Source organism: Callithrix jacchus, chromosome 19, assembly GCF_049354715.1.
Source record: "Callithrix jacchus isolate 240 chromosome 19, calJac240_pri, whole genome shotgun sequence".
Taxonomy (NCBI): domain Eukaryota; kingdom Metazoa; phylum Chordata; class Mammalia; order Primates; family Cebidae; genus Callithrix; species Callithrix jacchus.
In genome coordinates this window covers 38,224,808-38,238,137 of record NC_133520.1, presented here as the reverse complement: position 1 = coordinate 38,238,137, position 13,330 = coordinate 38,224,808, and the positions used below count along the sequence as shown (strand labels likewise).

Sequence of the window (13,330 nt, the reverse complement as noted above, 5' to 3'; positions counted from 1 at the left end):
ACAAATGTATTGCCCCTCAGTTATGGAGGCCAGAAGTGTGAGATGAAGATGCCAGCAGGCTAGGTGCTTCTGAGGGCTGTGAGGAGTCTGTTCCATGCTTCTCCTTGGCTTCTGGTGGAATGTCATCTTGCTGATGCATTTTGACATTCCTTGGCCTGTAGCTGCCTCTCCCACAGCATTGCCTTTATCTCTACATGGCATCTTCCCTGTATCTGTGTGTCTTTCTCCATGTCCCAGGTTTCCCTGGTGAAAGAACACAAGTTGTGTTATATTAGTAACGCCCTCATCTTAACTCATTACATTTTCAGTAACCGTATCTCCAAATAAGGTCATGTTCTCGAGTACTGGGCCTAGGACTTCAACATACAAAGTTTTGGAGGAAACAGTTCAAACCCCTAGCTATTGAAACTAGAATCATAATAGAAATATTTTTTCTGTGATACCCCTTTTTTATTTATCATGGATAAATTTCCATGCTGATTTCTGTAGACCTCTAGATTGGGGCATAATATCCCATAGTGTGCTTTGCTATGATTTATTTCATCAAATAATGCATTTTGGGATAACTATGCTTTTCCACTATTGCAAACACTCTGCACATTAGTATATAAAGGTTTCTCCTGTGTATTTGCTTTGAGATGCATAGCTCTAAGTGGCATGAATCAGTCAAAGCTTGGATGCATTTGCTGTGTTAGGTGTAGCCATGTTTTTTCCCTGAACTTCGGGTCCTCATCTTGGGCTGCGTCTTGTGTACTGCCTGTCTCAATATTGCTCAAGTGTCACACGTGCTGAGCGCTTGCGAAATTGGTTTATCATACCCCACCTTCCACCCCCGTCCTCTGACCTGCTCCTGCCCTCTTCTTCCCACCTCGTTGAGTAGCGGGGCTTTCCAGGAGGCTGCCCAGCTAGTAAACGGAGGACAGTCCTAAATGCTCTGCTTTCAGTTCCCTCTACCACACATCGTTTTTTTTTTTCCTAACACAACACCAGAGGGAACTTCATAAAATGCAAATTTGAAAATATTGGCCCTTTGTTCAAAAACTTCACAAGTTCATCTCTGTGGTCAGAATGACATCTTAGCTTGCCACACAGGCTGTCCCTGATGCTGCCCTCTCTCCTACCGCACCTTCCACTCCATTTTGAGTCATCTTGGATGCGTTTTGTTTTGTTGTTTTGGGGATGGGGACTTGCTGTGTTGCTCAGGCTAAATTCGAACTTCTGGGCTTGTCCACATCCACACCACCCTGCATACCAGGTCTCGCCTGAACTCCTGGGTTCAAGCAATCCTCCTGTCTCAGCCGCCCACGTAACTGGGACTGCAGGTGCACGTCACTGTGTCCAGCTATGAATCAGTTTTTAAACACCTTGGTGGCTCTTTCTTTTTTCTTTTTGAGATGGAGTTCTGCTCTTGTTACCCAGGCTGGAGTGCAATGGTGTGATCTCGGCTCACTGCAACCTCCGCCTCCTGGGTTCAGGCAATTCTCCTGCCTCAGCCTCCCGAGTAGCTGGGATTACAGGCACACGCCACCATGCCCAGCTAATTTTTTGTATTTTTAGTAGAGATGGGGTTTCACCATGTTGACCAGGATGGTCTCGATCTCTTAACCTCGTGATCCACCCGCTTCGGGCTCTTTCAATCTTCCTTTCCTTGCACGCTCTGCTCCTTTTGCCTGGAGGGTACCTCCACTTTCTCACTTTCTACCAGCTAAGGAGCTCCTGCCTATTTTTTAATTGCTCTGATCCTCACTTTGTCCATTGAGAAGCAGGGATAAAATAACATTCCCATCTTCAGTTGTGATCACGCAGTGAGGTAACCCTATTTAACACTCAAATACATGCCAAGCACACAATAAACACTCAAAAGTGTTAGATCTTCTTCCTCACTTTTCTTTCTTTCTTTTTCTTTTCCTTCCCTTCTTTTCTTCCTCCCTCCCTTCCTTTCTCTTTCTTTCTCCCTTAGATGAGTGGAAGAATGGAGGCGACCGACCAAGGCCTTTCCCAGGGTCTGGGGCAGGAAATTCTTGAATCCGAGAGAACCAACCCACTACCTTAGTTTTTACTGGCCTGAAGGTCCAATGCTGGCTTGTCTTCCTGGGCAGACAGGCAAATCGGGCTGTGGAAAGGACACAGTGGGTAACAGAGTTAAAGGGGTGACGGCAGCAGAGTCGGCCCTTTGGTTCCCTCGGGCAAGGCTGTATTTTCCTTTTGATGTCCTTGCAGTGATCACACCTGCAGGGGAGCCAAATGGCCTGCAATAAGGCCCGGATTTCTTCTTTGTTTTTGATAGTTTTTCCAGCCAAAGTGAGAAGCCCGCGCTCCTGGTGAATAGCTCCATGAACGTGCACAGTTGCAAAGGCACACCTGCTGTCGGTGTAAATGTTGGTGTGTTTCTTCTTACCCCATCGGAGCGCCTGAGTGAGCAATTAACTCAGTCTTTTGCACCGAAGTTCCGGCCAGCAGGGCCTGGGCCCACACACTGTCCATTTCCGTGCTGACGGCCACCCCAGCCTTTCGCACTCTCTGTTCGAGGAAGCTGCTGCTCTCTGTGAACACAGTGGCATTGGCCTTCTCCAGGGGCATCCTGGAGGTCCGGGGGAAGCACTTTTTGGCATCGTGCACTGGTGTGGTCAGGTCTGGATCACCCAACTGTCTCAGGCAATAAGGACGACAGGACATGCAAATTCAAACACTAGAGACAAGCAGGACAACAGACGAGAGACACACAAATCCAGATGTTAGGAACAAAACAGGACAACTGACACCGAGGCAGATAAACCACCATGGCAGTTTTCAAGGACAAACAAAGAACTGGATCCTTAGACGTGGCCTCTGAGGTCCCCACGCACTCACACATGCACACACACATTCATTCAGAGGTTATTACAGTGCTTTTACGCTTTGTAAACAGTTGAAACGCTGAAGAAATTTTGCCTTCTTTGTCAATGTTTTAAATTACACAGAACCCAGGGACCCTGTCCTCCAGCGTCCTGGAGTGGTGACAGAGTCCAGAGGGGTGCCCTCGTCAGGGCTAAACCCCTCTAGATCAGACAGAAGGACAGAACCAGGACCCCGGGCACTGGGAGTCCAGAACCAGACAGCCAAAAGCCCACAGAACCAGGAACTCTAGATCTCTAGAATTTAAAGACAGGAAAACCAGAACCAGGACCAGGGACTCCGGGCACCCAGAACCCAAGGTCACAGGGATCACTGGAGTCAATTCCAGCGTCCTGGTAACTGGATGATCCCTGTGACTTCCAGGAATAACCAGAGCAGGCCTGACTTACCTTCTCCACGGAGCAGGACCAGGGACTCTGCAGAATAATTTGGTGGGCCGCGCTGGGAGTCGATCCACTCTCCTCCAGCAAGGGGTGGTCTATGGGGCCCTGGGACGTCTCAGGGGGCACCTCCCCTATAGTCCTCTCCTCCCCCAGGGGAGCCCAGAGTGAGCCTGGTCTGCACCTGGTGGCGAGTATCTTGCTGGGTCCTGCAAATGTTTTAACTGAGTGAGTTAGAAGGAACGCGCCATGTGTTCTAACAACCAAGAGTCCTTTATTGATTTGCTGGTGACTGAGAGAGAGCTAATGCTCAAAATTCTCTCAGCCCCGAGGAAGGGGCCTATCTTTTATACCTAGATTTAGGCAGGGGAGGGGAGTACCTAGCTGAAGCGGAATTTTACAGAAGCAGAAAAGCAGTTTAGAGGAAGGGGCTGCGGGCACAGGTGGTTTCCATACAATCACCAAGAAGGGGGCGATCAGGCTCCTTCTACAGGATGCTCAAAGGGAAACTTTTTTCTTACAACAGCAGGGGGGAGGTGTGCCGAGCAGAATGTGGTTACAATGGTTACAAGTGTTAAGAACAGATGCTTCAATGCCTCTAAGTGCAGCACGACCCAGTTATGTACCCAAAGGGGCTGTGGTAGGGAGGGGGAAGCCAGGTTGGAGTTTTAAAAAATTTTTTTATTTTTCTGAGACGGAGTTTCGCTCTTGTTACCCAGGCTGGAGTGCAATGGCGCGATCTTGGCTCACCGCAACCTCCGCCTCCTGGGTTCAGGCAATTCTCCTGCCTCAGCTTCCTGAGTAGCTGGGATTACAGGCACGTGCCACCATGCCCAGCTAATTTTTTGAATTTTTAGTAGAGACGGGGTTTCACCATGTTGACCAGGATGGTCTCAATCTCTTGACCTCGTGATCCACCCGCCTCGGCCTCCCAAAGTGCTGGGATTACAGGCTTGAGCCACCGCGCCCAGCTCAGGTTGGAGTTTACAGCTAAAATGGAGCAGTGATGCTAGCCCAGGGTAGGTATTAGAACAGCCCCAGCTACAGCTTAGGAGGTCACAACGAACGTTCCCCTGTTGTCTTTCATGTTTCAATCAGCACCCAATTCCCACCAGGAGGATTTTTTTCCCTGTCTCGCTCTCAAAAAAAAAAAAAAAAAAAAAAAGGTCTCTGCAGCGTCACATGAATTATCTGTTGATAATGGGATGTCCTTCTGGAAGAAGCAGTGCTGAGGAGCACTCCTTACCGGAGGAAAACCATGTGCGGAGGAAGAGTATGGGGTAACTGGCTCCGTTTGCCTTGGCTCTTTCTGTCGTACTGATTCAGCAAAGCGCCCGCTGAGAGCCTCATTTGTCTCTCCTGTGGCAGCCAGGGACAGGAGGTCACACTCTCCTCAGATCGTATCTGAGAAGTGGCTCCTGGTCTCTGAACTGAAGGCTGCAGCTGCTGAGATAGGACAAGGCGCTGTGTGGGAGCAGCAGCACAGTGTTTGGGAAGAGTTGGGCACTGACGATGCTTCTCCCCGTCCTTCCACAGGTTGGTAAATTCTGGCCTCACATCAGCCTGTTGTTCAGCTTTGTCCTCGGTACTCAGCACTAATGGGAATCTCACGCACCTTTACCTGCGAGGCAACACTCTTGGAGACAAGGGGATCAAGCTCCTCTGTGAGGGACTCTTGCACCCCGACTGCAAGCTGCAGGTGTTGGAGTAAGTCCTTCGGCTCGTGACAGCGATGAGAGTACATGATGGCCAGGGTGGAGGGACGTTTAGACAGAACGACCACCAGATAATCTGTTCTTCTTAGAGTCTGCCCTGTCGCAGGGTCATGGGGCTGGGAGGAGTCCTCCTGGATGATATGAAGTTGGACCTCGAGTCCTTTCCCTCATGATTTTCTGTACCACAAAAGAAGGGGGCAGTATGACACTTATAGCTTGTGGAAATGTAGGGAAAGGCACAGAATTTGGTAAAAAGTCAATTAACAAACCACTGTTACTTTTTTTTTTTTTTTTTGAGACAGAGTCTTACTCTGTCACCCAGGCTGGAGTGCAGTGGCACAATCTCACTGCAGCCTCCGCTATCCAGGTTCAAGAAATTCTCCTGCCTCAGCCTCCTGAGTAGCTGGGACTACAGGCACCCGCCACCATGCCTGGCTAAATTTTTTTAGTAGAGACGGAGTTTCACCATGTTGATCAGGCTGATCTTGACCTCCACCTCGTAATTCGCCCATCTTGGCCTCCCAAAGTGCTGAGATTACAGTCGGGAGCCACTGCGCCCAGCCATGCACCGTTACCAATTTCATCTGCACAATCTGGTGGACTTGAAGCAGATACTCCCATCTGACAAGGAGAGAAGAGTAACTCTGGCATACAGGGCTGTGTCAAGCTAGGCAGGCCTGTGCTCATTTTTTTTTTTGCATCTGAAACAATACAGGCTAAGATGCTAAGATCTTGGGGAGCCAGGGGGACGGTTAAGGGGACATTTTCTTTAAATCACCCCCTTTTTCTGCAGATTAGACAGCTGCAGCCTCACGTCGCACTGCTGCTGGGATCTTTCCACTCTTCTGACCTCCAGCCGGAGCCTGCGAAAGCTGAGCCTGGGCAACAACGACCTGGGCGACCTGGGGGTGATGATGTTCTGTGAAGTTCTGAGACAGCAGAGCTGCCTCCTGCAGAACCTGGGGTGAGCGTGCTCTGCAGATTCCGGGGCGGGATCCCGAGTCCTCAGGAAAAGTCGAGTGTGATCAAAATCCAGGGTGGTTCTGATGTCATCTGCAGCCACTCAGCATTAGGCTGGGCCTGGGTCAGTTGTGGTGGATTTTTAAACACAGAGAACATGGGGCTTAAACTGCACATTCCACTTCGCTGAGATGATCAGATAACCAAGGTTAAGCTGCGTTTTATCCGTGTTCCTCAAAGAAACACAAGTCCCAGGGCAATCGTGGCCCAGGAGGGTTTTGTTCTACACAAGGAACCGCACGTCGCAGAACCTGTCTGTGGTTCATCCGGATTGGAAGGGTCTTTACATAGCGGGGATCTTGTTGTTTTGTTTCTGAGGATTTCTAAAGGGGAAAAGAATGCTCCAGGAACATCAAGCTCGGAAATGCCATGAAATTCAACAGTGTGCCGGGGCATTGCTGGACCACGTCTGTGTTTCGTGGTACCACTGAGGCAGTCCTTTCCACTCTAGTAAGAATTTCCTGGCCAGTCTCGTGGTTCTGTCAGCTGTGATGATCGCACTTTTCACTGAAGATGTTTTTACTGCTTGGCTTTAAGACCAACAAGCTCTCCTGGGTTTTCTCTATTTCGTTGGCCATCTCTACTCGGTTTCCTTTCTGGCCTTTTCTTCATCATCCTGACCCTTGTGTGTTGAATCCTCAGAGCTCAGTCGCTGGGCTAACTTTTCTTCCCTGCACTTTCTCCTTCATTTAAATTACCTAGTTTTCTGACTTCAGGATATATGTGCTGTGCCTTCCAGATTACATGTCCGTAAGTCCTGTGTCTGCATGCTTGTCTAATCTTCCTTCTTGGAGGTTTAATAAACCTCTCAGATGGCACATCCAGGTCCACACTGGTGTTCTTCTGCCTAAAACCTGCTTCTTCCCCATCTCAGGCAATGGTAACTTCCTCCGAGCTGCTCAGGCCAAAACATTTCTGGTGCTGTCTTCACTGTCTCTTTTTTCCCATGCCCGTGTCCCGTGTGTCCCTGTTAGCTCTGCCTTTCCGGCTTGGCCACTTGCTGACAGCCTGGGCCGGCTTCACGGCTTCTTCCCTGGCTCAAGCCACCATCACGAGGTGTCTGGATGTCACGGTGGCATTCTGACAGGCCAACCTGCATCTTTTATCCTGAATTTAGCAGACAAGGGATGCAGCTAAAACGTGACTCAGACCATATCACCGTTTCCAACATCATCTGGTGACTTCTTATCACTGTTTTTTTTGAGACAAAGTCACGCTCTGTTGCCCTGGAGTGCAGTGGCGCAGTCTCGGCTCACCACAGCCTCCGCCTTCCAGGCTCAAGCAATTCTCCTGCTTCAGCCTCCTGAGTAGCTGGGACTACAGGCAGGTGCCACCACACCCAGCTGATTTTTGTCTTTTTAGTAGAGATGGGTTTCATCATGTTGGTCAGGCTGGTCTTGAACTTCTGACCTTGTGATCCGCCTGCCTCAGCTTCCCAAAGTGTTGGGATTACAGGCGTGAGCCACTGCACCTGGCCTCTTATCACTTACATAGTAAGAGCCACAAACTCATGGTGGCTTCCGTGGCCCACGTAATCTGGCCCCCACTGCTTCCGAAGATTCGTCTTCTCCTGGCCCTTCCTCATTCTACCCCCATATAGGGGTCCCCTTGCTGGTTTGCAAGAACACTTTCATCTCTGGATTTTTGCACTTGCTTTTCTTCCTGCTTGGAACTTTCTCCCCTTCAATTCCATGTGCCTTATCCTCCACACATTCCTAAATTGTCTGCCTAAAGGTCTCTGTGAGGCTGTCTCTGACTCTCTTACTGAAAATGGAAGCCCAACATGTCCTTTCTTTTATCTTCTCATTCTCCCCTGTAGTGTTGCACATCTTATGTGCTCTGTCATTTTCTCATTTATTTATGATCTGTGCTCCCAAGATATAAATTCCTTTAGTCCAGGGACTTTGGTCCATATTCAAGATCTCAAGGCTGAGAGCCTGTTGGAATGCAGGTCTGAATAAATAAAAGTTTGAATCAGCTTTGCATCCTCGTGTAGACATAATGGGGCATGTTTGCTGCCGGACAAGCCCACATTCCCAGAGCGAAGAGAGATAGAGGAAAAAAAGAGGGATTGCTCAGGCCAAAGCTGGGGACATTGCTTCATACAGAGTCACTGACCTAGCCCTGAGGGACGTTCAGGACCCAGGCCAAGGGTCAGGCTCAAAATAGGCTGAAGAACCCATGAATGCCATCAATCTGTTTTCTCAGGCTGCCATGACAAGCTGCTATAGACGGTGTGACTCAAACACAGAAAGTTATTTTCTCACAGTTCTGGAGGCTGCAAAGTCCAAAATCAAGTCTCTGGTGAATTTGGTTGCTGATGAGAGTCCTCTTCCTGGCTTACATGGCTACCTTCTTGCTGTGTGATCGCATGGCGGGAGGGGAGGCGAGGGAGAGAAGACGGGGGAGAAAGAACAAACTCTCTGAAGCTGCCCCTGTAAGGGCCTCGCCCTCACAGCTTCATCTGCCTCCCTCCCTCCCTCCCGAAGGCCCCACCTTTCAGTACCATCACGTTAGCGTTTCGGCTTCATCATGGGAGTTGTTAAGGAGGAAAACATTTGGTATACAACACAACCAAATTGAGATGCTCAGCAATGATGCGGGACAAATGGGCTGATTCAATAGTTAAGTTTCAAGGGAGACTTTGTATTAAAGAAGAGAAGGAACTTTCATCAAAGAAACGTGAGCGGCATCCTGGGCAGATGCAATGTGTAGACTTGATCGGGTTTGTGACTAAATGAACGTAACGTAAAAAAAATTACAAGACAGTTGAGGAAGTATAAATGCTGGCTGGACATACAGTGACACTAGGAAATTACTATTAAACAGTTTTGATGTGATGGTGATATTGTGATCCTGTTTTAGTGTCACAGAGTGAATTATTTATACATGTGTTAACTGCACTATTTAAAATAATCCATGGTGGGAGGAGTGGGTGGGTATTAGAGGAAACAGGTTGACATGACCTGTGTCATTGTTGAACTTGGGTAACGGACACAGGGGGTTTGTTATACTGTATTGTCTACTTTTACATATTCTTAAAATTTTTCCAACTAGATAAATTTTTTTTACTAGATAGTTAAAAATATAACAGAAACCACCTTGGGCACTGAGAGCTTCTGTTCTGTTTTTGTTTTTTTGTTTAACATTTTAGAGTTTAGAGGTGTGTGTTCAGGGAAATGAAGAGATGAGACTTTTAAGGTTAACGACTCTGAGAGACTTATCTGAAGAGTGCAACCCAGGCTTTCTGTTTGCTTTTACAGGTTGTGTGAAATGTTTTTCAATTATGAGACAAAACGTGCATTAGAAACACTTCAAGAAGAAAAGCCTGAGCTGACCATTGTCTTTGAGCCCTCTTGGTAGGGGCAGAAGCAGGGCTGCCAGACGCCAGTGTTCTCTGGCCCCTCCACTCCTTGGGTGCTGCAGTCCATCCAGCCCAAAAATCCTTCCAGGGGGGTGTTGGAGAAGAGAGCTTGCTGATGACGCCTCTGTGTAGAGAACGGGCATCTCCTTTATGCCCGGGTGAGGAAGACACGAGGGTGATGGAAGCTTCCGGATGTTCTCATCACAGCACCTTAATTAGAGGATGTTCCTCTTGGCGACCTTATGTAATTAGCTCATTCAATAAAACATTTTCTTTGTCTTTATTTTCCTCTCCTCACTGTCTCTAACTTTCTTTTTCCTATCTTTTTTTCTTCTTTGATCTATTTTTGCTCATATAATCATTCCTGCTATCTTTCTATTAACTGACCATAACACAGAACTAATTGACTATATATTATGTTGAAATTTTGTGGCAGCTACTTATTTATTTAAAAATTTTTTGTAATAGTTATGTTTTCTAATAAGAATAATTCATGCTTTTTGTAGCTAGTTGAAAATTCAGGAATATGTAAAACTTTTTTGTATTTATTGAATTAAATTGTTGCCTTTTCTTAATTTCAAAAAAGAGTGCCTAGACATTTTAAAAATTATTTATTTAAACCACTTAAGATAAATTAAATTGCTTTGTGCATTTTAAAAATCGCTTTGGCAAATGATTCAATTGTAGATAATTTTTAAAAAATTACCTCACACTAATTGTAATGAGTGGAATTTCAGCTTTGCTAGGATAAGAGCTTGAAAGTCATAGAGGGAAAGGTTTCAGGGTTTTGGAGCCTGCACTCATAACCAGAAGTATTAGGCAGAAGATGCATCTTGCCTTCATTTGATAACAACTCATTTTGGATTTATCCCATCTGAGGAACGGTTCATCTATCATACTTCACAGAGCATTAAGTTATAAGGAAATATTTACTAATTGCCTCTCTACACATGGACAACTCTTGAACCGCATGGAATCGCTCAGGATGGAAATAGTATACAATTAACCATCAAAGTAGCCACACTTGGCTACTCAAGTTGTGGTCTAGGAGCTGTAGCTGTACGGAACTTGAATAAGATTGTAAATCAATCAAATTATCAAATATGCCCTTTGGATACGCGGACATTAAAAAAAAACCCTTCAGACTGTTTCCATAAGGGAAACAATATGAGATTTACATTGTGTTGCAAACTCTGCCTTGTTAGCACTTCTGAGCAGCACCGATTGGAGACGGGCTTTCTGCATCTTGGTGAGCTATTACTGACTGCCTTCCTGCTACAAACACTTTGATTTCCTGTGAAAATAATGTCATCAGAAACACATAGCTGAGCTTGAAAGAGAAAGACAACCTTTGGGCATTAGGGTGTTAAAACTGGCCAGGTTGCTAAGAATGCCATTATTTCATTCCTTTTTATGGCTGAATAGTATTCCATTCTCTCTCTCTCTCTCTCTATATATATATATATATACATATATACATATATATATATATGTATATATATGTATCACATTTTCTTTATCTGCTTGTTGATTGATGGGCATTTGGGCTGGTTCCATATTTTTCCAATTGCAAAATGCACTGCTATAAACATGCACGGGCAAGTATCTTTTTCATATAATAACTTCTATTCCTCTGGGTAGATACCCAGTGGTGGGATTGCTGGATCAAATGGTAGATCTACTTTTAGTTCTTTGATGAATCTCCACACGATTTTCCATAGTGGTTGTACTTGTTTACATTTGATGGAAAAACTTTCTATAGATGAAAATTTGAACTACAGAAAAAAAAGTCCAAAATCACAGGAAAGAGATACCAATCGACTTCATTCTTGGAATTGTTTGTAAAATTTGTGGAGATTTAAGTATATGGAGAAGAACACATATTTATTGTAAGTAAAATAAGTGTATTTCAGCTTCATCTTGTATATGCTTAAGAGTAATAGAAAAGAGAGAGAGAAACTTGAAAAACAAATGGGGAGAAAATAAAAGACATATAGGAAGAGGAAAAGAGAAAAGAATCAGGAAACCAGAAGTTAAATAATTCAACAAATACTTACTGAGGTCTATTTAAACAATTCTTGAAAACATATGACCTCTTAGAATTACACTTTTAAAATGGACTTTATTTGTAGATGTGGGATTTGGGGCATTATGACCAGAAGTGAGATGTTTGGGGACAGGCTTTGAGCTCTCTGGGTATTAACTCCTTAAGCAAAAGATGCTCTGAGCGCACAGTAGGTGTGTCCAGTGTTCCTCAGTTGATGGAGATGCCACATCTCAGGTCCTCTTTGAGCGCACAGTAGGCGTGGCCAGTGTTCCTCAGTTGATGGAGATGCCACAGCTCAGGTCCTCTTTGTCTGAGTGCACAGTAGGCATGTCCAGTGCTCCTCAGTTGATGGAGATTCCCCATCTCAGGTCCTCTTTGTCTGAGTGCACAGTAGGCGTGTCCAGTGTTCCTCAGTTGACGGAGATGCCACATCTCACGTCCTCTTTGTCTGAGCACACAGTAGGCGTGTCCAGTGTTTCTCAGTTGATGGAGATGCCACATTTCACGTCCTCTTTGTCTAAGCGCACAGTAGGCGTGTCCAGTGTTCCTCAGTTGATGGAGATGCCACATCTCAGATCCTCTTTGTCTGAGCGTACAGTAGGCGTGTCCAGTGTTCCTCAGTTGACAGAGATGCCACATCTCAGGTCCTCTTTGAGCGCACAGTAGGCGTGTCCAGTGTTCCTCGGTTGACGGAGATGCCACATCTCAGGTCCTCTTTGTCTGAGCGCACAGTAGGCATGTCCAGTGTTCCTCAGTTGATGGAGATGCCACATCTCACGTCCTCTTTGTCTGAGCGCACAGTAGGCGTGTCCAGTGTTCCTCAGTTGATGGAGATGCCACATCTCAGGCCCTCACCATCCACAGAGGCTCCAGAGCCTGGCCAGGAGTCTCCTCAGAGCTCCCTTCACTTCTCTATTCCTCAGGGTGTAGATGAAGGGGTTGAGAGTGGGGGTGATTATGGAATAGAAGAGGGAAATAAATTTGCCCTGCTCTTGGGAGTAGCTGGAAGGGGGCTGCAGATACATGTAAATGGCAGGTAGGTAGAAGAGGGAGACGACCATCAGGTGGGAGGAACAGGTCCCGAAGGCCTTGTGTCGTCCCTTGGAGGACTGGATCCTGAGCACTGTGCGGGCAATAAAGCCATAGGAGAGAAGGATGAGAGCCAGGGGCACCAACACAAAGAAGGCCACCAGCACAGCCAGCGTGGCATCGTTCACAGTGGTGTCAGCACACGACAGCTTGATCACGGCCGGCACCTCACAGAAAAAGTTGTTCAGCACCTGCCGCCCACAGAGTGGCAACCGCACAGTCAGGGCCACCTGCACCAAGGAGTTTCCGAAGCCACTGAGCCAGGCCAGAGCCACGAGCTGCTGACAGAGAGCGCGGTGCATGAGGACGGCGTAGCGGAGGGGCTCGCAGATGGCCACATAGCGGTCCAGGGCCATGGCGGCCAGGACGACGCACTCTGTGCATCCCAACCAGTGGAAGACTGCGTACTGCACCGTGCAGCCTCCATAGCTGATGGTCTTCCTGGAACTGCCCATGTTGACCAGCATCTGAGGGACGGTGGTGGTAGTGTAGCAGAGGTCCAGGAAGGACAGGTGGCTGAGGAAGACGTACATGGGGCTGTGGAGCTGAGGATCCAGCCGGGATGCCAGGATGATGGCGACGTTCCCCAACATGGCCAGCACATAGGACAGCAGGAGGACCACGAAGAGCGGGAGCTCCAGCCATGGCCGGTCAGACACACCCAGGAGGATGAAGGCTTGAGGGGGGTCCCCTGAGAAGCTCTGGTTGTCACTTTTCATGTCGTGGCATTTTCTGGCGCCTGTGACACGTTGAGAATGTTGGAATGAATAATACCCGAGAAGAGGAATTAATCACATTCCTCCTTCTTGTATCCATTCTT

At 47.2% G+C, this 13,330-nt stretch overlaps 2 protein-coding genes across 23 annotated transcripts in view; one reads left to right on the top strand and one right to left on the bottom strand.

Annotated features, from left to right (window-relative positions):
• The window catches only part of NLRP3 (NLR family pyrin domain containing 3), a 29,400-nt gene extending 19,441 nt beyond the window's left edge, over nt 1–9,959 (top strand). For all 16 annotated transcript variants that reach the window (XM_078357069.1, XM_078357064.1, XM_035281424.3 and 13 more), the window contains 3 exons: nt 4,812–4,982; nt 5,784–5,954; nt 9,274–9,959. In XM_078357069.1, the coding sequence (XP_078213195.1) occupies nt 4,812–4,982; nt 5,784–5,954; nt 9,274–9,373 (442 nt within the window). In that variant the 3' untranslated portion in view covers nt 9,374–9,959. The remainder of the gene's footprint in view (nt 1–4,811; nt 4,983–5,783; nt 5,955–9,273) is intronic.
• Nucleotides 9,960–9,968: 9 nt separating this feature from the next.
• LOC100387335 (olfactory receptor 2B11) overlaps nt 9,969–13,330 on the bottom strand; it is a 103,129-nt gene continuing 99,767 nt past the window's right edge. For all 7 annotated transcript variants that reach the window (XM_078357072.1, XM_078357071.1, XM_078357077.1 and 4 more), the window contains one exon: nt 9,969–13,249. In XM_078357072.1, coding sequence (XP_078213198.1) covers nt 12,273–13,229 — 957 coding nt within the window. In that variant the 5' untranslated portion in view covers nt 13,230–13,249 and the 3' untranslated portion in view covers nt 9,969–12,272. The remainder of the gene's footprint in view (nt 13,250–13,330) is intronic.